This window comes from Periophthalmus magnuspinnatus, chromosome 6 (assembly GCF_009829125.3).
Source record: "Periophthalmus magnuspinnatus isolate fPerMag1 chromosome 6, fPerMag1.2.pri, whole genome shotgun sequence".
Taxonomy (NCBI): domain Eukaryota; kingdom Metazoa; phylum Chordata; class Actinopteri; order Gobiiformes; family Gobiidae; genus Periophthalmus; species Periophthalmus magnuspinnatus.
The window spans coordinates 13174258-13199471 of NC_047131.1; the positions used below are offsets into that span (position 1 = coordinate 13174258).

The window sequence follows — 25214 nt, forward strand, 5'->3', positions numbered from 1 at the left end:
ACAAAACAAAGCAACTCATGCAATCGTATACTGTATATATAGATCTTGTGCTAATTTGGTTGTTTTTACATACACCACCTCACAGCAGTCCCTCAGACCACACTCACTTTGGTGATTTTGAATAGGATTTGTCTGGTTCATTTCACAGAATCCATTTGAGTCACAGCAAACACACTTCTGCTATGGCCTGGGGCCATCCCATAGGAGGATCACCCATGGGTGCCCCCTCAGCCCTCCTTAATATACCAGTCCTTAATGCTGTGGATGCCCTAAAGTCTGCTGAAGGCTCCACTGCTTTACTCCAACAAAGGCTGTACCAAGCATCCACTGAGCAGAAGACCTTCCCTGGTGGCAGCCCCTCAGCTCCTGGATACTGAGCACTGTTACAATCTGGTAACAACTGGACAGAGCTCTGAGTTTAGGCTCATCCTCACACACCTGTATGTGCCATTTCTAGTCTAACTAAGTGTCAGTTGTTGATGCAGGTGTGTGATTATTTTTAGGTTTATTGCGGACATGCCGTCTGGGACAAATGGGTTATAGGCCTCTTACCAGAGCCAGGCCTGGGGGAATCAGCCTCTTGGGCCAGCTAAAGAAGAATATCACCATACTTGACAAAGGAAGAGCCCCCAAATTTGTGGCATTGCTCAACTACAAGTGGCTTCTTGTGGTGTACAGTCCACATATTCCTCTACGGCTGGAGGATATTAAGGCTAGTATCACTCACTGGATCCATCTTAAGACTGGACTCCACAGAAAGGTTTGCATTTCAATGTTAGAAGTACAATCATAACTTAATAACGGCACAAATATTGTTGCTGTCCATGTGATAAAATTATCAAAACTATGTTTGTTTTAGATGAGCATGAAGCTAACTGGGCCGGCAAAGGGCACGACAAGCTCACTTTAATTGGCAATGAAATGGGTCAAGTGTTCGTCAGTGTTCTAACTGCTGGAGAGGGCCCGGGTATTCTATCTATTCTTTTATTTTTACTTCATGTGAACCAACAGTAACTTTTTGCTGGAGTTAGCACAGAAGCTAGTTTTCTTCTGTTACAACAGACCTTAGGTACACTAGAAAGCAGCTCATATGATGAACACAAACATGTTAAAAGGCAGCAGCACAGAACCAGACCTGTTGGTGGCAGTTCACATTCTTTTATCTAATTTTTGAGATAAGTTAGGCCTTCTGATGTAATTAACTAATTTCATAGTATAAGAAAAATTGAAATGTCTTCCCTCAAAAGCTTTTTGTCCAGTTGACAGAAATGAAATTTCCTTTTACTATGGATCACACCTGGATGACTGAGAAATTACAGATAACTTCTTAAACCAAAATGAGAATGAACAGGCTAAGTTGGAGAAGTTGTACCTGTACAGTTTATCTTGATCTCATCTGACTCAGCATTTCTGTGAGTTCACCAGCTAAAACACTCTTGTTTATCTATTGTTCCTTTGAAATGAACACAGGCTAGTGTGGAGTTAAAAGACTGAGGTTTATCCATATATTATTTTTATTATCAAGTGGATTCAATGCAGTAGCAATTATAAAAACAAATATCCAAGCAATGGGTCCAGCCAGATATTTCTGTGAAACATTTAAATGAAAAGAATGACTTGAGGAATGGTCTTATTCGTATTCATATATATATATAACTAATTGTGGAATGTAGAGGTGGGTAGTTCTCAATTACATTTACTCAGATACATTCACTAAAAAGTACTTTTCTAGCAGGATACTTTTACTCCTACTTGAGTAATATTTTTAATGAAGTAACACTAGTGTTTAGTAAAAGTTGTGGTTACTCTTCTCACTATGAGTAATTCTACATGTGACAAAAACTTTATATTAACAATATGAAATGATTTGAATATTTGTGTTTCTTGCTCCTTCAGATATGATTTAGCTTGTCAAATTTTTGTATCTATCCTTTGAAAATATGAAATTTTATGCAAGATTTTATGTTTTTACCTTCAAATTACATTAACTTTAAATTATAAATCAGATGTTGTGTCCCCGCCGTTACACTTTAAGTTACTTGAATAATTTCTTGGACCACTACCACGTGCTTTTACTTGACTAATATAATTTTGAAGTAACGTTACGTAAAACGTAACATAAAAATCTTTGTTGGGGCACTCAACAAGCACATTGCATACAGTCCCCACCAAAATGGAAATGGCCCTGCTCATTCCTGTATATGATGAGCTGTATAATGTTTGTATATGGAGGGCCTCATCGCATAATCATATATTTTTTTGGCCAAACTGAGTTCTCAGTCTACTTTCCAGACTCTGCTCATATTCTTGAGTTAGGCGGTTTAATAGATAATGCTATAAAACACCGTATACATAGTTGAGCTGTGGAAAAAAAGTGGATTTCATGTTTAGTTCCACTAAACACTAAAATTAGGCAAATATGTGATGTGGCTAACAATATGTAGCATTGTGTAGTATCTTCAGTCACAGTGCCTGGACACGCAGTCGCACTTGGTCACAGACAGGACAGTTTGGAGGCTGCGGGTCCCATTATCACACACCACAGGCACGCTCAGAGCCTGTGTGTCCAGAGCAGAGCAGCACACACACTCCTTCTCCACTGCACCACGCTCCAGAGAGTAGAGGGAGCGGCTCCGGCATTTACCCTGCAGGAGAGAGAGAGCCACAGGGCTAGGGCTGTGTGGAAAAGTATCTATTATCTTCAGTGAGAAAGGTGCAACAGATAACACACTGGCTGCGATTACATGTGCTCTTTACATCAGATGTGGTTTACACATAGACTGTATATATAAGTAAGTATAGCTAACCTGCAAGCTGCCACATTACAAATAAGAAGTGAGCATGGGCTCCATCGGCTCCATCCACTCCTGCTGACTTTACATTTGAAAACTGTAGTCCCTCTCTCTGTAAGTGCTGCTATCAGACTCATCATTTTGGTCTTAAAATGTTTGTATTTAGCTGCACTACATGATCCTGGTATTTTTTATTTTGCTACTGTGTCTGTAACTCAATCTATGAACATTAAAAAGAGACAAATCAGCAGCCTTCTTTCCTTGAGGTCACTCTTGCTAATGTTAGCAACAGGTTGATTGACATCGCTGCTAGGCACCTGCCCCCTGCTTAACCAGTGGTGTGGACGGGATGGGGCGGTACAGCTTCGTTCAAGATTGGTCCTTTGCTTACTATGATTCACGCAGAAGGAAGTCCAAATATAGAGCCTGGCTCCAAATTCACCTTGTAACCACTAGCCTTGATGAAGTTCATTTGACTGGAGATGAGCACTATGGGTGATGTCAATCATTTAGCCCACATTTTTATACAGTCTATGGTTTTACATGCCATTAAAATAATCTTAAAAGTCCAGAAATCAGATAATTATCAGATATTGATGTGTACATGAATGTGAACATAGCCACTGACTAATTCACCCCTGACCTTTGGTGATATTGATAGTACAGAGCACACAAAGGGATTGTTGCAGGAACCAGTAATCATAGTATTTATAGATTATATGAATTATGGAAGAAATAACTAAAACAAAAATCACTGTTGAGCCTATTCAGTAATAGTACATCAGTGACAAGTTCCATCTATTATCCTGATAAATGATCCATCCACAACAGAATAAACATTTGCAATGTCCCCATCTCAACAAGAAAAGCCAAGTCGAGCATTTGTGCCTGCTCTATTTTTGAGATGTTGAAAATGAATTGAATATTGGCTAGCCAAGTGTCAAGTGTCCAAAGTAGCCCAAACAAAGGGCTCACATTTGTAGCGCTTAGATCTATGAGCTCACAGGTACTTGTTGTAGAATAAATGGTTGCAGCCTGAAAAGAAGAGGCATGACGCAGGAGAAGTTTATTTACTTCAGTACAGGACCCAACACTCAAAGATATGAAACCTCAAGACTTTATGATAATGTAGTCTCATTAGGTGGACGGAAATGGAATTTCTCTAACAGTGCTCACAGATCATCAACTAGTTTACAGGTATTGTTGTACTGGAACATGTGTACGGCAGTGTGTTGCATGGACTCACCTCACAATAGTGCAGCTCCACCTGTTGCTCTGACTGACAGTCATCCACTCTGATGTAGTTCAGGGTTCCTTTGGTCTTCTGGCACTCTGGCTCCACACCTCCAAAACACAATTTTCAGATGTGGTAGAGTAATCAAAATTTGTACTCAAGTTACGTTTAAATCATATTACTGAAGTAGAAGAAAAAAGCAGTGATCCAAACAATATCAAGTAAGAGTAAAAAGTATTTGGAGAAACTACCACTACTATACTGATTTATAATTTATGTGTTAATGTAATTGGACAGGAAAACATGAAATAGTGCACAGATTCTGATATTTACCAAGACACATAAGTAACAAAAACAATTATGTATGAAAATAAGGAAAGCAAGTGTTCCAATCATTTAATATTGTCAACATAAACTTTTGTCACTATAGAATAATGAAAAATTTAACTCAAGAGTAGTATTACTTCAAACAAAATATTACTCAAGTTGAAGTAAAACGTAAGGCATCAGAATAAAACTACTCTGAAAAGTACCATTTCTCAAGTGAATGTAACTGAGTACTAACCACCTCTGACAATGTGAAGGTTAAGGTACCATTTATATATAAGAATCAGAATTACTCACATGTCTCACAGCAGCTGTCTCCAAGAGGACTGACCGTACCCTGAGGAACAAATCATTTACTTAGTCACTGCAAACTAAAGGGCTACATGAGTTCAAATGACTTGAATTTAAAATATTAACGTTGATTTGTGCAAGGATACTACAAAAAAATACATTTTATTCATAGGCACATTTCAAAACAGTAAATTATTATTAGTATTAGTTTATGGTATAATTTGCTATGTTTTTGATTTATTTTACATATTAGACCTAATGATTAGCGTTTTCATAATGTTTCTCGCTAGATTGAATCACAATTTGAATGGATGCAATTAACAAATCGCAAAGACTACAATTTTTGAAGTACCATAATATCCTCCACAACAAAAAAAATTAAAAAATCCTGTCTTATTCTGCATAAAAACTGCTACCCTGTAGTTTAGATCTGTACAAACATGTTCTGAAATGTGATTAGTTTGTCAGTTTATATTTCAGTTTTTGTCAATTTTCCTGGACATGTTTGAAACTTTGAACAGAATCCTAAAACAAATCTAATCACAACCTGAACTGTGTTAATACAATAGATCTAGCAGGATTATACAGTGGTAAAATGTAAACAGTGTTGTCTTAAATAGAGTTGTACCCCGTGATCGTGACAGGCCTGTGAGTCAAAAGCAGGGCAGGTGGTCACTTTGACCTGAGCAACCAGATCTCCTTGAGGGCTCAGGCTGCATGAGTACAGGTTACAGCCCTCCTCTCTGGTGGAGTTCACCTGGAGGTAGAGTCATCAAGTGTGTCAATGAGTGTCACAAATATAGTAACAGCAATATTGAAATCTTGACAATAATGTACTACTACTTTAAAAAGCCTGCAGTTCATCATTATGGTCATATTACGGCCATACCCGATCTCCTCTGATCCAACCCAGCCTTGTACTTAAAGTGATGCATGATTAATTGTGAGGGGCAGATGACAGCGATTGGCAGTGTTGCTTCTGTCAACTTCCCCAAGGAAGCTGTGGCTACAATAGTGCCTTGCCGTCAACGAGTACGGAGTGAATGAATAATGAAAAATTGTAAAGCACCTGGGCTAAAGTGCTATGTAAGACTAATGCTTCAGTCAGTTTTTTGGCTGCATTGAAACAGAGCAAAGGATCATGGTCAATGATAGTACACTACTTTCTTACCGCATTATGCATTTTAGATCCTGGAGAGAAGTATCTGATTTAATTTTTAATATTTGATTTTTGACAGCGCAATATCACAATCCCACATCCGAACTTCAGAGTCTGATGCCTGTATATGATCAGTGTATATGATCAGTGTATATGATCAGTGCATTTGATCAGTGCATATGATCAGTGCATTTGATCAGTGCATATGATCAGTGCATATGATCAGTGCATATGATCAGTGCGTATGATCAGTGTATATGTACCGGCAGACTGCTCAGAGTTCCATCAGTCTTCTGTATAAAACAGGTGGTGGCGACACAGTGACCACAGCACGCCCCCTCCTCCTTCTGCAAACTATACCCCTGCACAGAGAAGCATGAGGACAGAGGAGGACATTAGAGCCATTATCCCAGAAATACACTTAGTTAGTCATTTACTGTTTCAAGTGACACGTGTGAAGTATTACTCAGAGGTTATAAGGCTAATATTATGCTAAATCAACTTTTGTGAGCTTTAAACTTTGTTATAACAGTGATCCATCGTCATAACCTTACCCATAGTTATATTTCGATTGCTTCATGCATGTTTGAGTAAACTGGTATTAACATAGAACACTCTGGAGGTTTGTTTTCATCTACCCTGTAAGGTGCTGAAATGTCACATAAATTTTCAACAATGAAAACACATACAGGTAATTAAAAACCTGCTACTTGTTGTAATGCCACTGTGAAAAAGTGGACTATATCAATTCTGTAGTTTTAAACAGAAAGTCAATTAACCTGTTTCTATTACTAAAGTGTGATTGACAGGTTAAGATACTCTTTTGACTAAAACACAGTTAAGATAATTATATTCAAGAATTTATTATGAATTCCAAACTTTTCCCCACTTTGCTCATGTTTTAGGTTTAAAATGTAACAAATACAAATAAACATTATTTTGTTGAAATAAAGTTTAAAGTATCAGGAAAAAATGTGTTTCTTGCATATAAATTTTGCCTGACTTTTGTATAGAACTCTTCCTAATGTGATGTCAATATGTTTTAGAATTCTCTACCTCCTCAAATTTTCAACTTTTCTCTACAAATTTCACCTTGATTTGTGTAAAACTATACTTAATACTTACAACTATTCCACCAAATTAAGTTAAAATTAGAGAATGATAAAAATCTGGAGTATGCTCTTCAAGCACTTTTACATAAATATTACTGTTACAATTAACAGAGGCGTTACCATGGGACACTCGGGGCAACTGGTTCTTTTACACGACAGTTTGAACTTCCTCACTGCCTCTGTCTCCACCTGACATTCACAGTGTGTGCACGGGTCCACCATCAGGTGCTCTCCAGGCTGCACAATAACAACAGAAACACAGTCACAATCATGCAGAGTTTATGAACCCAATCTATGTCAATGTTTAACTCACTCCAATCAATGTGTTATTGAAGAGACAGGCCTCCACAGGCACTGCAAAGAAAACACATCTTATTTATGACAGGTTTTATACTGCTCATAAAACAGACTGGTGATGAATCTAAGGAGAGAGAGAGAGAGACCTCTACTGGACAAAAGCAAAAACTGCACAGGAAAAAGGAAACAAAACATTGAGAATCAATTTAGTTGCAACGTGATACATGAAAATCAATGTAAGAAGCCACCAGTGATCAGTGATGCACTGTGGTGAATAAAATTCATGACACATTTCATTTAAAGGTACAGTATGTAACTAGAGATGGGTCGTTACCTAGATGGTTCCATAGAAACAGAAAATTAAAATACTTAGTAACATTTTCCATGGGCACTGATACATTTTGTGCCATACTGTGGAAGATTCTATTGTTATTTTAATTCAACGCAACCAAAGATGATTCAGTTTACATATGTGATATGTGATATGTGTAAAGTTCTTCATGACTACAGCAATAGTAGGTACTGCATAATTTTGTCTGTGTTTTGTTTCCGTGGTTACCACAGTGACAGAAGGGGCAGCATCCTTCCTTGGCACAGTGCAACTCGGACCCCAGGGGGCAGAAGGGAGTGTCCATGGCAGAGCAGCTGACGTTCTTCTCAGTGACAAAGACCTGCTCGTGGACCTTCACACACTCCTGTAGGACACACTGGTCCAGAGGAGAAGGCCACACCTCGCCCACCTGCTCCACACAGAAAGCACTGGGTAGGCTCATGTTCAGGACAGTGAAAGCATGAAAGGTGCATTGGGTAACTTTTATTATGGAGAGTTTGACACCTGCTTGTCTACGGAAATTTTATAGCTTTGCCTGAAATGTTCCACAGTCTGGCATTAAAGTGCATATGACATTCATAGACACAAATTTCTCTATCGCTATTTAACATGTTCATTTCAAGATATTTATGTAGTTTATCTGGTCTGGAAAAATGCCTTCCTTGTGCACAAATTATGAGTAAAACTGCATTTGGGGTGGAATCTTGTGTGGTATTCCGTCACTTTTACTTCCTGTATTTTTATACTTTTCTTATTCATTTTGACACTCTCGACATTCTGACACTTAGCTGATGTAAAACTGTGATAAATATTTACCACAGGTCTTATCTCACCAAGCCAAGTCATAATTAGAAAACAGGAATACCGTCACATGCTCTTTCACATATATTGTACGTACGTAGCGTATTTGAGCTCCTATCAGCGTGTCTCCTCTCATCTCTCCATGTGAAACCACACAGCTCGATGTTACACACTTTCCACAGCACTCACTGTCTGATGGAGCATATGTGGAGCCCTGGAAAATAAAGGCAATTCTACATGTGTTTTGTTTTAAATCAAATAAACTTACAGATGGTAGCTTTACTGGGTATGTCCTACTGAAGAGCTAAATGATATATTTGAGGTATTATGGCAAGGCCATATATACCTCATTCCATTCTTCTGAAATTGATAATGGCATATTTAGAGCAATGATCTGATGATTCATTAATCTTGTAATTAAAAGAATAAACTCTAAATTAAACTTTGTGAAACTACACTCAGCTTTTTACCATAATGGAGCAGTAATTTTGGTCATATTGTTGCAGTATATAACATAGGGAGTTTTTTTGTTTGTCTCTCACCAGAGGGCAGGAGGTGTCACAGGTGCGCGGGCTACAGTGGGGCACGTACAAGGAGCTGTGGGCATCCTGCTGCTGTGTGCACACACACTTGGTACAGCCATCCTCCCACTCACTGCCCACCGGGTGAGTCTGGGCACCTACTACACACACCTGAGGAGATAAAGGAAAGATCAACCAAAGGAAAACATATACTAAACTTTATCCCCTGACCACTGCTGATATATTATTCATATATTTCACATTTTCTAACTTAAAGTAATGTCATTTGGAAAACATACTTTAAATTTTACACCTCAATTTTAAGTGAAGCATTTACTGGTGGTGGTGCAGCTCCCTCTACTGTCAGCAATGGGACTTAACTAACAGAAAGTAAACAGTTGGAGTTCTTATTCCCATGAATGCTATGCTAACAGAGCCATGCATTCATTGTGAACATAGTTTGACAGCAGAATGAGTCCGGCGCAGGAGAGTTTTATCTGTGACAATGTAGAGAAGGTTTCAACGCAAGTTAATGCAAGTTTAAAATGTGTGCACCCACCTTGTCTGGCTCACAGGTGGTGACAGTGCAGCCGCAGTCATTGGTGGAGGTAGACGTGATAAAGCCAGTGGGACAGGATCGCGTGGAGTTCTGACACTTACATTTACACTCGAACGCATCACAGCATGTGGTTTTTTTGACTGACAGCTGTCGGTATGGTGGACAAGTGGGAGGAGGCTGGAGATCACACTGCTCCTTTTTACAGACTAAGAAAAGGCAGAATTAAAAATGTTTCAAAAGCTTCCTACACTGCAAAAAAGTTATAATGAAAAAAAAAAAATCTTCCATTTAATCAATTATAGATTATAGATATATAAAAATTACATTACAATGTAAAAAATTATATAGAAAAACCCTGCATTTTACTATAAGCAGCTCGCCTCTTCGTAGAGCTGACTTGTAAGTTGATCTTTCGGTGTCACATGCTTGTTTGCATGGAGATAGCAATAGCATATCCATGGAAGCAAGTAGGTGACAGACCCTCTATCTCTGTCTGTATAAATCATTCTGAATTCCTTTAATCTATCTCACCAGTGTAAAAGAATAACTTCTTACCACATTCATGCACAGGTTGACATTCTCCGGGGTTTTTCAAAACTAAGATTTGACCGTCTTCACATTGAGGCACTTCAGGCGCCGAGCAATTTGTTAGATCACAAACTACATGGTCAAAATAAAGACATAATTATTCAGCACTAAAAGAGATAGGAAAGAAAGAAATACTGTACATGTAGAGTGATTAGCCTTACCACACTCATACTCTGGACAACACTTGGACTCCCTCTTCTCTCTCAGAATCTCACATGGGCCACACACAGGAGCTACAAACAGAGACAATTATTAAAATCACACCCATATGTTTATTAATACCAGATTTAAAGTGAGATGAAAGTGCCTTTGATGTCATTGCAGGGCCGGGCGGTGCAGTTGATACGCTGCTGGTCTAAACACAAACAGATCAGGCAGGGATTCTCCTCTGGGACCCAAGACTGCATGTACTGAGGAGAAAGGAGATTTATTTGTGTGGCAGGTAACAGCTATAGTACATTAAAGAAAAAATACACAGTTAAACTATATTTCTAGGTGTTTTTTCATTGAACTGTCTATAGTATCAATTAATGTTCATCTATAAGATATGAAGATATGTTAAACTTTACTATCAGCACAGCACACTGCAGATGTACAAAAACTTACTATCCCACAATTGTTAATATTTATTTGTAAAATAATAAACTAAAAAAACAAACAGTTTAAGTCATGCATGATGTACATTACAACTGCAACAATTTCAGGAATTAAATTATGTAATAGTGTTTTTAATATTGTTAATTAATAATTTAATAAACATTATAGACTTCAAAGTGCAAAAAAAAGTTCTGAAAATTTGCAGTTTTGTCATAAACTGTGTATTTCTGCTGCAAAGAGTGCACTGACATTACACAATTTTAGCATTTAACATTCAAATTGTGTTCTTTACAGCTACTTAAATGAAAACACACAAGTCTATGTATATTTCTGATGAAGGGAAGAAGCCTGAACTGCCCTCAACAGTTTTCACACATAATTTCAAACTTGTTAAAATGGTTTGACATCAGGTGAGCATAGCACAGAGTCCCATGGCTGCTGTTGGCATGGACTGTATTGGCCTATTATGAAGACTATCTGAGCAGTAGAGTGACTTACTGCATGTGTGTGCCCCTGCTGGTCCACACACTGGGTACAGCTGTCTGGTGACACACACACACCCTGGTGGAGGACCATGCCCTCTGCACAGTAGCAACCTTCAGTGGGGGTGTCCACACAGGAGGTCGAGTTCCTCTCCTCTGCCAGAGTCTGTATACTTCTGCAGTCCTCCACACAGCCGCTCCGACACGCGTGGTACTCCATCGGACTGGGGCACTGGAACGCTGCCACAATCAAAGAAGTCATCAAATATCACCCAATGTGTCAGGATTTTAAAAATATTTGTTGTGATTGAATTATCCTGGATAACAGGAGAGTCCTATATAACATATAGGTGGGTAGTACAGATATATTGGCATATAATAGTGGCATTTAAAACATTTCCGCACCTAAAGCTGGTGAAGAACAAAGTTAGGCAGTCATACTAAAAAGAATCATACGAATAAAAATATCCATCCATCCATCCATCCATCTTCTTCCGCTTTATCCGGGGCCGGGTCGCGGGGGCAGCAGTCTAAGCAGGGACTCCCAGACTTCCCTCACCCCGGACACGTCCTCCAGCTCCTCCGGTGGGACCCCAAGGCGTTCCCAGGCCAGCCGAGAGACGTAGTCCCTCCAGCGTGTCCTGGGTCTTCCCCGGGGCCTCCTCCCGGTGGGACATGCCCAGAACACCTCCCTAGGGAGGCGTCCAGGAGGCATCCTAAGCAGATGCCCGAGCCACCTCAGCTGGTTCCTCTCAATATATAAAAATATATATTATGCAATTTTATTATTATGTATAAAAGGGCTTGTAGCTAACTTAAATGTATTCTTGTCACGATAAAGGCTGTTTAGATTATGCATTAATGTCATTAATTATGAAGGAAACTGAGACTGTAAAATATAAACTGTTCATTTTACATAGCATTTTCTCAGGTAATAACTAATACAGAAGCTTCTGACAGGTCATTTTTTTGTGTCCAATGTTTTGTTACTGGTGGCGAGTTGGAACCGCTGATGAAGGACAGATATGGCAGGCCAAAGTGTACTGTGAGGGTCTGTTGAGAACGTCTGGAGGAGCCCTCTGTCAGGGGGATTTCTTCTCACAGATCCCAGGGGAGGCTGGGGACATGGATTCCGAGTGGACCATCTTCTCTGCCTCTATTATCGATGCGGCTGCTCGTTGCTGTGGTCGTAAGGTCTGTGGTGCTTGTTGCAGTGGCAACCCCCGAATGCAGTGGTGGACACTGGAAGTAAGGGATGCCGTAAGGCTGAAGAAGGAGTCCTATCGAGCCTTGTTATCTTGTGGGACTCCTGAGGCAGCTGACAAGTACCAGCGGCCCAAGTGTACTGCGGCTCGTGCAGTCACAGAGGCTGTGGGTTGGGAGGAGTTTGGGGAGGCCATGGAGGAGGACTATTTGACAACCTCAAAGAGATTCTGGCAAACCGACGCCTCAGGAGGGGGAAGCAGTGCTTCACCATCACAGTTTACAGTGGGGGGAGAGAGCTGCTGACCTTGACTGGGGATGTTGTCGGACGGTGGAAGGAATAATTTGAGGATCTCCTCAATCTCACCACCACGTCTTTCGAGGAGGAAAAAGAGACTGGGGACTTGTCCATCACCCTGGCTGAAGAAGACCAGGGTGGTGATCCCTCTGTTTAAGAAGGGAGACCGGAGGGTGTGTTCCAATTACAGGGGAATCACACTCCTCAGCCTTCCCGGTAAGGTCTGTTCCAGGGAGAGGAGAATCCAACCGATAGTCGAACCTGTGGCACTGGAGAAGGCATTGTCCCTTGTATGGGGTCCGGTGCCCTTTGCTAAGGGCTGGCCAGTTCCTGTATGACCAGAGCAGGAGCTGTGTTCCCATTGCCGGCAGTAAGACAGACCTGTTCCTAGTGCATGTTGGACTCCACCAGGGCTGCTCATTGTCACTGGTCCATTGTATTTTTGAGCAGAGTTTCTAGGCGTGGCCAAGGGCCGAAGGTGTCTGGTTCGGGAACCACAGGATTTCATCTCTGCTGTCTGCAGATGATGTTGTTGATGGCTTCTTTGAGCCAGGACCTGCAGCAGGTACTGGGGCAATTTGCAGCTGAGTGTGAAGCAGCTGGGATGAGAATCAGCTCCTCCAAATCCGAGGACATGGTTCTCGACCGGAAAAAGGTGGCTTACCTTCTCCAGGTGGGTGTTGAGTCCCTGCCTCAAGTGTAAGTATCTCGGGGTCTTGTTCACGAGTGAGGGAAGGATGGAGTGTGAGATTGACAGGCGGATTGGTGCAGCGTTTGCAGTGATGCGGTCGCTGTATCGGACTGTCGTGGTAGAGAAAGAGCTGAGTCGAAAGGAAAGCTCCCAAAAGGACAAGATCGCGGATACAAGCGGTCAAAATGAGTTTCCTCCACAGGGTGACTGGGCGCTCTAGGGTGAGGAGCTTGGTCACTAGGGATGGGATGATATTAAAATTTAGACTCAAACTAAAACATGTTCCTCACTCATAGTATTTTAATGTCTGTGAATGAAAATTGATCTAATATTTCCTATCATGTGTCACTATAAAGTCATCAGCTCCCTCTGAGTGACACTGTCTTGCTCCCATTAAGAGCACAGATCTACACATGATTTCATATTTGACTCTTGATGCTATGTAGTGCAGACTCACGGCACAGGTGGGGGCCCCTCCAGTGCACACAGGCCCCATTCTGCCTGCACATCTGAGCGTAGGCTGTCAGCACCTCACACACGTCCGACTGCTCACACACCTGCTCCTCACAGCGGGACAGGAACAGCTGCACTGGGACCACGCTGTGACACGGAGCAAACACCTCAGAGCGGAGAGCTTGACAGCCCATTGAGACTCCCAGGCCACACAGGAGCCTCTTCCTGGGCACGCAGACACCCTCATCGCCCTCCACACCTCCAGAGCTGCTCCAGTCCCACATGAAGGCCGAGTGGTCTGAGGTCAGGCTGCCGTTACGCAGGTGGAGGTGGTTGGCTTGCTCCTCTCCACAAGCCCCTGAAAGGTGAATAGATAGAAGGACAGATGGATGTCATGACACTAAAATGTCAAACCCAATTTCAATACTAAAGAATAGACTCAATACTCTACACTGATTTTGATACCCTAATGATGATTTTAAAAACTCAAGATGAAACTGTACAAGTAAAATTTTATCAAATTGTGATAAAGATAGATTAGATGTGATTTTTCTCAGTATTGATACTTACTTAAATGAGTACTTTCAGTACTATTTTTATTATAGATTAGTATCTGTTTTTTGAAACTTTTGACAACCCTACCTCCCACATGATTTGAAGTAATACATGATACATGATATACTGAAACTGAACTTCAAATATAAAATATATTGATACTAAAGAAAGACAGACCCCCCCACCTTCAACACCTTCATCAGAAAACACAATTCAAATTTGTAGTGAAAATGTCCTGACCCCTTTTTCCCTGTTGACAGTTGGAAGCAGTAGAATGAAATCTGAACTGTTAAACTAATACATGTCAGAACAAGTTTTAAGTAGAAGTTTATAGAGCATGTAGAAAAAATAACACATTTAACATGGCTACTGCAGCTGACTGATCAATGAGAGAAATTATAGAAGCAGAATGTAGCCTTCACAATTTTAATAAGGGCACTACAGTCACAACTGAACCTGGGTTGCCAGTGCCTTAACCTGCAGAGACACGTTTTTCTTATTGTCAGTATATGAACAGGCCATGCCTCATGTGAAAGCTCAGAGCCTGCAGAATTCACTCATTGAGCTCCAGAGGCTGCACTAGCACTAATTAATGATTGGCTGCAGATGCTGAGGTGTAGGTAGTGTGGAGGGGTCTTACCGCAGAGTCCATTGGTGGGCCCGGCTGCACTGGAGCTAAGCATAGTGATGGTGAACTCGTTGCTGTGAGGAGTAAAGGTCAGAGTGTAGCCGTGGTCTGACTTCAGCTGCAGCATGATGCCCCCATAGCGCACCAGCTCCAGCCCAGCATGTCTCCAAGGCAGAGCCAGCTCCTCACGCCCCATCAGAGCCTGCCCACAACACAGTAACATCAAATACAGACAGGTGTTTGTATTGAAAGCATAATATTCTCAGCCATATTGGTTAGTTCTTTAAATGCATTTACAATAGAATGTCTAAAGAAAAAATGTACAACTACAGAAGAAAAAGAGAAATTTCCACTTTCTTTCTATAATGTTACTGAAATAAATTATTTTATGATACAGCCTCAATAAATTGTTTTATTTAATCTGAAATTATTATTTAATAATTTAAGGCAACCATAAGAACATGAGTGAGGAATGGGTATATTGTTCCACAAAAACATGTTATTAATAGTTGCTAACAAGCAACAAAAAACCCATATTGTTTTATTCTTGACGCATGTCAACTGGCTACTAGGATTGAGTAAAACTCAGCAAAGAGTTCCTAGACTTCCCCAGTTTAGACCAAAATGACGTTTAAGCTAATAATGCTGCATATTGTCCTTGTCCGGTAATAGAATTGTCTAGTAATAGCATTACCGTCATATCATCTTTCAGTATGATGGTGTGAGGTCCATGGATGACTTCTATGGCTTTCATGCAGACTTGATTGTACTCAGAGGGGTGGCTGCAGGGTCCGTTATGTAGTTTCACCTCAGACGAATCACCCAGACTCTTTTTCACGGTTAGGAGGGTGTAGGAGCAAAGGCCCTCACTGTCCAACCGAAGAGCCAGGCCATCAAACCTCACCACGTGGTTGGTCGAGCTGCCCATGCACATGCCTAGAAACACATCAAAACTAGCATTAACAGAGTCATACACAAATACTTGTACCCACAATTAAGTCTGTGCCAATACAACTTTATGTTGTAGTTGTAGTTTGGAAGAACCCAAGACCCAACAAGTGTGTTCTCTTGCACTGCTTCATGCACTAAAACTCCCAGGACTATCAAAATCACTGGAATCAGAGATAGACATATATTGGACTGAGTGAGATAATTTTGTGTTCTAGTTGGCTCTCAAGTTTAGTAAAAAGTAAAATATGTGGAAGAAATCAAGTATCTTGGATCTTGCTCATAAGAGAGGGAGGAGGAGTGTGACTGACAGACAGATCGATGTGGCGTCTGCAGTGATTCGGTCATTGTATTGAACCGTTGTGGTGAAGAAGGAGCTGAGCTGAAAGGCAAAGCTCTCGATTTACCACTCAGTCTATGCTCCTACACTCACCTATGGTCATGAGCTTTAAGTAATGACTGAAAGGACAAGATCATGGATACAAGCGGCCAAAATTAGTTTCCTCTACAGGGTGGCTGTGAACTCCCTTAGAGATAGGGTGAGGAGCTCAGTCACACGCGAGGAGCTCGGAGTAGAGCTGCTGCTTCTCCATGTGGAGAGGAGTCAGCTGAGGTGGCTCGGTCATCTGTTCCGGATGACTCCTGGACACCTCAACAGGGTGTCCAGGAAGATGTCCAGGAGGTCAGCTGTTCCACGCAAGACCTAAGACATGCAGGAGGGACTATGTCTCTCAGCTGGATTGGGAACGCCTCAGGATCCCTTTGGAAGAGCTGAGGCAAGTGTCTGGGGTGAGGGAAGACTAGGCCTCCCTGCTCAGACTACTGCTTCTGCCACAGACTAAAGCGGAAGAAGATGGCACAGCTTTCTGTGTTCATAACTTTGAAGTAGATTATGAGAGGAGATGAGTATGATAGTGAATTACACATATTAGACCTACATGGGCATTCCCAGTGGCAGTTGCATGTCTCCTGGACCCTGACTGCAGGCATGTTGTTGGTACAGGCCGGGGGCTCCATGCTGTCACAGCTGACTTTGTGGCTCTGCACGGTGACTGCTCCACTGGGGTGACACAGGAGTGAATGGCAGCCATCCTCCAGCAGCCACAACTCTCCAGGCTACAGGGAGGTAGGTTGTAAGGAATAACAGAAGTATTGCATAATATTATATACAATTAAGAAAACTCATGTGTCAGCAGAAGATGCAAAAAATTTTACTTTGAGTTTTCTTGATTTATGGTCTCCAAATTGTAACAAAAGGCAGTATTTTTACATCAGGCAGCACAAGACAAATTACTAGATTTCAGAAAAGCAAATGCAAGATGATGACAGTTTTTTAGGACAATCTAGTTTCAAATGACATAAACTTCTATATTGCTTTGGAGAGATACTGAGATGGGAATTTATTTTAAATTTGTGTTTTAAATGTTAAATCTTCATATATATTCTTCAGAATATTTTTTTTGAAAATCTTATTCTTATTAATACAGAAAAAGTTCTAATATTAATACAAACCTTTCTTTCAGTTCCATTATCATCTACACACATTCCTGGTGGACCAGCTAAAACACAAACATAGCATTAGCCTGAAAGTCACATGACTCATAACTTCAGGATATAAGTCGCATGCACCTCTGCACATCCTCTCTGTGTAGCCATGATCCAGCGTCAGCAGCAACAGCAGCTGGTCCATGCTGCTCAGGTGGAGGCTGTTGTCCTGGGTACCATGGTGACCCAGCATGCTGAGCTCCGCCCTGTCATATCCTGGCCCCACCCCAATAGGAAACATAGACACACCTAACAGGAAGAGAAATCACAAGCCAATAAAACCAGATTAAAAACATGAGAGGAGAGGGAAGGTATCCAGCAAGTACTCACCAGCAGCGAGAGCTTCGTTAGCCGCTTCTTTGACGTCATCAGTGGATTTGTCTAGGATCACCATGACAACAATCTTAGCCGCCCCAGCTCTGCCTCCGCTGGCTGGGGAGAGGGAGGTCTGTATGGCAAACCGCAAAGCTGCACCTGAAGAGTCAAAAGTGTCAACTGTGCATGTAAAGATTTATTTCTGAATATGATATACATTATTATTATTATACTCTTATAAGGATTGATTCATTTAGAGGTATTGCAAAAGATTACAGGCATCACTGTATGGCAAGAGTTTAGAAAGTAATTGTAAGAATTTTATCACGTGTTCTTTTGGAGATATTGTATAAGTATTCGTCTATAATTACTACTATGACCTCAAAAAGGTTCTGAATGTTGCAAAGTATGGATTTAACTTTCTGTTTCCATGGAAGCATGCAGGTGACTGTAATTACCTACTGTCTGTGGCCCTCTGCTTCGAATACATTTAGATATGTGGTCCTCAGTGAAAAAAAGTTTTTGCTTTAGATGATTAAATAAAGATGGTCATGGAAGTAGCTATTATGACACCCCTAATTAATGTATTTCTTCAGTAGAAGAAAATACCGAGTTGTGGAGGTGCGGGGGTCCTGCTGGGAACTCTGTCCACCAGGCTTAGGAGCTCCTCTCTGCTCTGCTCCTGTTTCCAGGTTATTTCTGCTGTGTTTTTCTCACCGTACTGTATTACACCAATTTGTGTGTCCTTTGGTCCTGTCAAAACAAAAGAGCATTCAACCAGTCCATTTATTGTCTTTAAGCAGTACTTCAAACTTAATGTAATACAAAGAATCACATGCAAACATTTTATCTGTAAGAATGTTTTGTCTCCAGTGCACTCAACCAGATCTAAACCCTGAAAGCAAACTGATTCAGAAACATTAGAGTCTGACAAAAGTTAAAGGTACAATATGTTACTTTTTTTCTGATTGGTATCTGGGTATCAGTACCTGTCTCTTTAGAAAAAAGTTACATAGGACACCTTTAACTTTTAAAGGGCCCATATTACATTTAAAAGATAGATATAACCATACCTATTTTAGCATTCATGATGAAGGTTTTGACAAAGGTTTTCGCATCTGTTAACTGCTCCCCTGCCTTTAACAAGAACAGAATGTCCATGGGCTTGTCACATGGCACTAAACAACGATAGAGTACAAGTACACATAAGTACACAGTGAACAGCCAGCCTGATGTCTGCAGTAAGTACTGTACTGCACCTGAAGGGGGCAGCGTGGGCAGAACCAGAGGAGGGAGGGTCGGAGAGCGTGGCAAGATTGTAGTCTTTGTAATATTGATCACGTGATGGACTATGTTTGTGAGGTTAAAATAGTGCTCTACCATCAGGGGGCGCTGTGGAGAGCTGAGAGGGAACAAGTCCATTTCCTTGACTTTTGGCCCAACTCCTATAGGGTAGAAATGCGTTTGTGTATTGTGGGTCGGGCGAGGTATAATGTCAGTCGGGGGGTTTTCCGTAACTAGAAACACCAGTTGCGGAGGAGATGTGGGTCCAGTTGGAGGAGCTGTCGCCATCTGCTGTAAAACTGTTGTAACTGCAGCCCCTGTGTTGGTCTTATTTCCCCCTCTCCAGCGAATCTCCCTCAACCTCTCTACAAGTCTTTGCTTATGCCATCTGATCTCCCAGTGACTAATTTCAATAGTCACTGTCACTGAATATTGGATTACGGTAATGCGGATGACCTCTTCTTTCTCCTGTGTGAGCTGAGTGATCACTTCTTCGAGAAATGTTAGCGATTTGTTGAAGTTTGCTTCACCTACTGCATCTGAGCCTTCTACGATGAATGTGAGATCTTTGGTTGGAGGGAGAGGAGAGAGGGGAGAGGTGGTTGGGGAGAAAGCAGCTGGTTTGGTGGAACTTTTGGGGAGATTTGGAGTAGCAGTAGTAGTAGTAGTGGCAGAAGTAGTAGTAGTAGTAGTAGTAGTAGTAAGAGTAGTTTTTGGTTTGTCTACTTCAGGTTCAAGTCCTAGAGTGCAAAGGTAATCGGTAACTTCTAACAGTCGGTCATTGAGTTCCCCTGTGCTGCTGAGAATATAGGCTCTATTATCTGGACTGACTTTGGTGATTTCGTTGATCTGTGCCATATCCACACCAGGGCCCAATGCCACAGTTAGAGTGGTGATGGATTTGCGGCGGAGCAACTTGAGAATGGCGCGCATGGATCGGGGGTTCTCACTGGCTGTCAGGATGATGGCGACGCGACCCGCATGCTCGCGCTTGTTCTTGTCGTAGATGTTGATGGCCAGGTACTTGATGGCCTCGTCCAGGAACGCTGCGTCTCCTCCGGTGTAGTGGAGCTCACGGACGGTCTTCTTAAACAGCCACTTCTGAACCTGCAAACACAGAGAGTGGTGTGATCAGTCAATCTTTTCTTGTGCCAGAAAGAGAAACCACTGTGCAGTTGGAGTATATAAAGTCAAACCATCATGAAGCAGTTTCTAATCTGAGAATGTGATAATGTCATACTCCCAGATGAGGGAGTCAGTTTTCCTGTGTGACTAGGCCAGTGGAATTTTATAAGCCATATGTAAGCCATTTATATGCCAAAGGAAAAATACAAAATTTTACACCAATAATCAACATAATATTAATGGTAACTTTTTCAGCTCCCAATTTCTGTTGTGATAAGAATAGTGTGAGGTCATCTCAAACCCAACAACCATGCCAACTTATTATAAGGGAGGTCTACTCAAGAAGATGACTTCTAATTGTAAAGATACAAAGTAGCTGTAAAATTGTGAGTAAGGCATCCATTTGCATTATCTGGGTCACATAGATCCAGAAATTGAAACTTGATACTCATTTGAGCAGGTATCTATATTGTAAAAATAACTCTTTTAGCATGACCATGGTAAAACTGAATAGATTATTATTTACCTGTGATGTAGTACAGGAGCCTGAGGTTCATGAGACTGGTACATCACTGTGTGTTTTTTATTGTGATATCAAAATCAGTGTTGAGATATTAATATCAAACTTCAGTTTGAAATGTATGTATAATTCAAAATTTGTTTTGGAAAATGGAATTTCATATTGTTATCACCACTTTTAAAGGGGCAAAATACTATGCTACAGGTGCTAATTACTATATACTATATTATATACTGTTTATGTAATACTAACATTGGTTAAGCCAAATGCTACAGTTTAGCATATTGTACTACATCCCCCCTCACCTGCAGGTCATATGTTTTGACTCCAGAGTGGTAGAGCAGCACAGTAGCTCGGGTGTGCGCTGAGCCCATCCGGAAGCGTTCCACCACTCCCAGGATGAAGTCTTTGGTCACCTGGAACTCCTCCTCACTCAGGGCCTCTGACCCGTCCAGCAGGAAGGCCAGGTCCATGGCCCTGTCACAGTTCCCTTCAGGCATCAGTGTACTGTAGAGCAGGGTGCTCTGTGTCACCCAAGGGTGCGTGGGGGCAGGGGTGGTAAGAGAGACGGAGGAGGCACAGTCCTCACAGTGCAGGGTGTTGGATTCACAATCACTAAATAGAAGAAAGATGAATTGACATGCTTTCTAGATCATAATACATGTTCTATGTAGAATTACCATATCTTGCACTTGTCTGGGTCTTCCTGGTTGAGGAGTATTTTGGTCCCATGGGAGATAGTTTGACCGTCATGGACACACACCTGACATTGAGAGGGCTCCACACAGCGCAGCAGCACTTCATCCAACAACTGGCCTGCAACAAATAACAGCCTGTAAATCACCTTGGCCTTTTAGAATTTCAGACATAAAGATTATATTTGTACTGAGTAATAGAATGAACAATTTGCCTAACTAGCTCCAGTCTGCTGTTTATCAAACATTTTTTTAACTAAGGGGTATACAGCCCTTTGCCTTAACTCTACCTTTTGCTACCTGCTAAAGAGAATTGGGATACCCATTTGCTTCTCGTCAACACACAAAGTAAAGGGGTTAAGTCAAAGGGCTAAGAGAATTTGAGATTGGACCTAAGAGTAGGTTTTTGGTACCTGGAGGACAGTGGACATGGCATCCTTCCACACAGGTGAGGGAGCAGTGCAGGGGCTCTGGATGCTGGCAGCTGATCGGACAGGCAGGACCACAGGCATTGTACCTCCACTGACATAACTCCTCCCCTGTGTCAGCGCTCTTGGGGTTCAGGTCCTCACAGCTCAAAGCTTCAGGAAATATAAACGCAGTGATTTTTTATTGATTATGAAAGCTTGCTAAATAGATTTTACATTTTACAATACATTTTGATTTCTCCATATAATATTTTTGACATGTCTACATATTATAAATACATATTATATAAGTTCACATACTTCAAGTGCAGTGTTTTTCTAATTCTTACTTTGTTTGGCGGGATAGCACCTGTGGTAAATTTTGTTTTTTAAACTTTAGTTTTAATCTGGCCTAAAGTAGATGTAAGTGAAGAAAAGTAAAAAAGTTGAAAATAACATGAAGTAGTAGTAGTAGTAGAATTCTAAAAATGAACCTCTCTATCGATGTCAACAGTATAAAAAAAGTAAAAAAAAAAAAATTATATCCAATACACAGGGACAATTTGAAATTACACATAGTTTAAACATCTATTTAAGGAAATTGTTCTATCATTTTGATTGTCAAATAATAACTATTGATTAGATAAGACGAGTTTTGTGAGGTAACAGGTATTACCTCCACTGCCCAACCAAGAAGTAAAATTATAAACTTCACCAAATGCATCAAAGGGCATTGGGGGGAATATTATATATTTATAATGAATCAATTATAAATATACATCAATTACCCAGGTTTTGAGTACGTGTAAATACTCACGACACAGCTGATTGGATCTCCAGCTGACAGACAGGCCTTGTTCTGAGCAGGCCAGAGCATAGGCTGCCACCACGTCACAGAAACAAGCACAGTCTCCCACAGAGGGACATGAGCACGCCGCTTCTATGCACATATCCACATAGGGCTCTGCATCAATCTGATGACAATGAATAAAGGTGATTGTACAGTTGCAATGTCCTCCATAGCACATGGATTGAACTGAACGTGTAGCCAAATGGTATCCAGAAGGTATCAAGTATTTCTGAAAATCACCTGACTATTGCATTCTTTAAAGATGGGGCCAGTAAGGACACGGCAGGACTGTTCCACTGTGACCAGCTTGACCATGTTGTCATTGCAGGGGACAGGTACCTGAATGTACATAAAGAAAATGAAGTGAAGCCAGGTATGTGGGGTAATGTAACTCACAAGTCTGTCTACTGTCTTACTAACGCATTCAGGGTAAAATGTCTCAGGCCATCGATTTGCAACAGAACAGCAGTTTCCTTTAGTAGGCTTGTAATAAGACTACGCAATATATCGCCAAAATATCAATATATTGCAATGTGGGCTGATGGAATAATATTTATCGCCCCCCTAAAAAATAAATAAATAAATAAATATATATATATATATATATATATATATATATATATATATATATATATATATATATATATATATATATATATATATATATATATATATATATATATATATATATATATATATATATATATCTCCCAGACACTACATCCATGTACATGTACTTTTTCAGACCTGAGTTACATCGGCACAGCTGGGCACCACTTTCCAGGAGTTGCCAAAGTGCGGTGCGTCTACCTCCAGCTGCTTGTTACTGCTCATCAGGTCATTGTTCACGTATCCATCATAGTTTCCACACAGGCCACACACTTTTCCCTGCTCACACACACTTAGGTTAGAGTCATCCATTTAACAGTCACAAGATTATATAATGATTACCCTGTACACAGCGGAGACATGGACGCGCAGGTGAGTTCCTCTGTCCCAACTGAGAAAGATGTGCTTTCCCAGGAGCACAGTGTAGGAGTGACCCGACCGAACTACCTGAACCTGGGAGTCGAGCAGTACTGGCTTCTTCATTTTCACCTAGAAAAAATATATAGGTGCAGAAAAAACAGGAAATGCTGAGTATTGCTGATATGATATTATGTTGTTGTTTTATGCCATGTGCATGTTTAGTTAATTAGTTAGTTAATTCAGACACACACAGAAAAACAAACAAAACAATGTCACAGTCACGCACACAGAATCCATTCATTGTGACTGAAAGGCATTGGCTGAAGCTAAGCTTATTTATGCCTGCCTAATTCCACATATAAATAACAATATACACAACAAGAGAAAACACAACAATTTCAAATAATTATACAATACAGAAGAAATACATTTGTTTTTATATTCATATGGTTACCTCTGGGTTTATATTTATACATATATAATAATCATTAGTAGACCTTATTATCATGATCATAGGTGTTATTTTTAATCATCAAAATATCATTATTATTATTACTATTCCGTTTTCTTATTACATAATTTATATTATGTAATAGGCAAAGTTTATACTATGTTCATTAATGTTCAATTCAGTTGTCATAGTAAGATTAATACTATTGCTCTATATTTTTCTAGAATTTTTAATTTATACATTTTTAGTAATGTAATCTTGATGGTTTTAAAACTTTAAAATAGGTAGCTCTTTTTTAAAGTCAGTATTTTAGGCCAGGCCCTACACAAAATAAAATAAATAAATAAATATTGCATGTTAATTTACAATGGCATGGAAAGTGTTAAAATATTTGTATGAAAGATTTGGGTAGATGTTGATTCAAATAGTCATGAAAAAATAAAAAATAAATACAAACAATGCAAAGGCATTACCTCCCCATTCTGCATGACGATGACTCCTCCCTGGAAATAGATGGTTATGGCTTTTGCACAGCGATGTCCCACTATTCCACAGGCTTCATTCTCCACCAGCACTCTAAAGGAGCCCTCCTCACCTCCGCACATGTCCTGGAGACAGAGGGGGAAAATACACCAAAGAGCAAGATGGAGGGACAACATTGTACACACTGTAATTGCTTGTAACCGTACTTCAGTAATTGTTAAAAATTATTAACTATAGAGGTTATAGACTCATTTTATTCAAAAAATGCCCCTCAACATTCCTGAGTGGCACTAAAGCAGAACTATTGGCTGCTTAATGGACAGAATGTGTGTCGTTGCTTTTTTTGCCACATTTTTGTCCGTGGAGCTGTTGTTTTCTCACCACAATAATTATTTCCTCAGCAGACAAACTCAGAAGTATCTTATTTAAGGGGAGAAAGTCAACAAAGTTCAACTGTGTATAATCCAAAAGTCTGTATCAGGCATATTAGTGATGTGCATGTCCTCTGTATTGTCCTCGTGGTTCAACTAAGTGTTAACTAGTTTTCTATTATCATTGACTTGATTTTCTTACTTTAGATGTCAGGTACAAACTAAATATTTAGCGTAAAGTTGTAGACTTTTATATTTGTTATTAAGCTGTAGCAGCTCTTTCACATTTTATATTCATGTTTTGATCTCTTAGCATTGCTGTGAAGTCATCT

The 25214-nt window shown here is 40.5% G+C and overlaps 1 protein-coding gene across 1 annotated transcript in view; it reads right to left on the reverse strand.

The window, feature by feature from the left end:
* Nucleotides 1–1996: 1996 nt before the first annotated feature.
* The window catches only part of vwf (von Willebrand factor), a 36606-nt gene continuing 13388 nt past the window's right edge, over nucleotides 1997–25214 (reverse strand). The window contains exons 21-53 of the mRNA XM_033967991.2: nucleotides 24502–24636; nucleotides 23560–23706; nucleotides 23356–23496; nucleotides 22849–22947; nucleotides 22576–22732; nucleotides 21765–21932; nucleotides 21337–21472; nucleotides 20962–21271; nucleotides 18987–20118; nucleotides 18801–18905; nucleotides 18337–18480; nucleotides 17743–17886; nucleotides 17497–17661; nucleotides 17380–17426; nucleotides 16806–16983; nucleotides 15614–15855; nucleotides 14932–15121; nucleotides 13741–14094; nucleotides 11108–11331; nucleotides 10320–10422; nucleotides 10174–10245; nucleotides 9980–10084; nucleotides 9425–9630; nucleotides 8887–9036; nucleotides 8442–8558; nucleotides 7772–7952; nucleotides 7229–7269; nucleotides 7036–7152; nucleotides 6067–6165; nucleotides 5273–5401; nucleotides 4651–4690; nucleotides 4039–4136; nucleotides 1997–2645 (exon numbers count right to left, since the gene is read on the reverse strand). Of these exons, the coding sequence (XP_033823882.1) occupies nucleotides 2460–2645; nucleotides 4039–4136; nucleotides 4651–4690; nucleotides 5273–5401; nucleotides 6067–6165; nucleotides 7036–7152; nucleotides 7229–7269; nucleotides 7772–7952; nucleotides 8442–8558; nucleotides 8887–9036; nucleotides 9425–9630; nucleotides 9980–10084; nucleotides 10174–10245; nucleotides 10320–10422; nucleotides 11108–11331; nucleotides 13741–14094; nucleotides 14932–15121; nucleotides 15614–15855; nucleotides 16806–16983; nucleotides 17380–17426; nucleotides 17497–17661; nucleotides 17743–17886; nucleotides 18337–18480; nucleotides 18801–18905; nucleotides 18987–20118; nucleotides 20962–21271; nucleotides 21337–21472; nucleotides 21765–21932; nucleotides 22576–22732; nucleotides 22849–22947; nucleotides 23356–23496; nucleotides 23560–23706; nucleotides 24502–24636 (5862 nt within the window). The 3' untranslated portion in view covers nucleotides 1997–2459. The remainder of the gene's footprint in view (nucleotides 2646–4038; nucleotides 4137–4650; nucleotides 4691–5272; nucleotides 5402–6066; nucleotides 6166–7035; nucleotides 7153–7228; nucleotides 7270–7771; nucleotides 7953–8441; nucleotides 8559–8886; nucleotides 9037–9424; nucleotides 9631–9979; nucleotides 10085–10173; nucleotides 10246–10319; nucleotides 10423–11107; nucleotides 11332–13740; nucleotides 14095–14931; nucleotides 15122–15613; nucleotides 15856–16805; nucleotides 16984–17379; nucleotides 17427–17496; nucleotides 17662–17742; nucleotides 17887–18336; nucleotides 18481–18800; nucleotides 18906–18986; nucleotides 20119–20961; nucleotides 21272–21336; nucleotides 21473–21764; nucleotides 21933–22575; nucleotides 22733–22848; nucleotides 22948–23355; nucleotides 23497–23559; nucleotides 23707–24501; nucleotides 24637–25214) is intronic.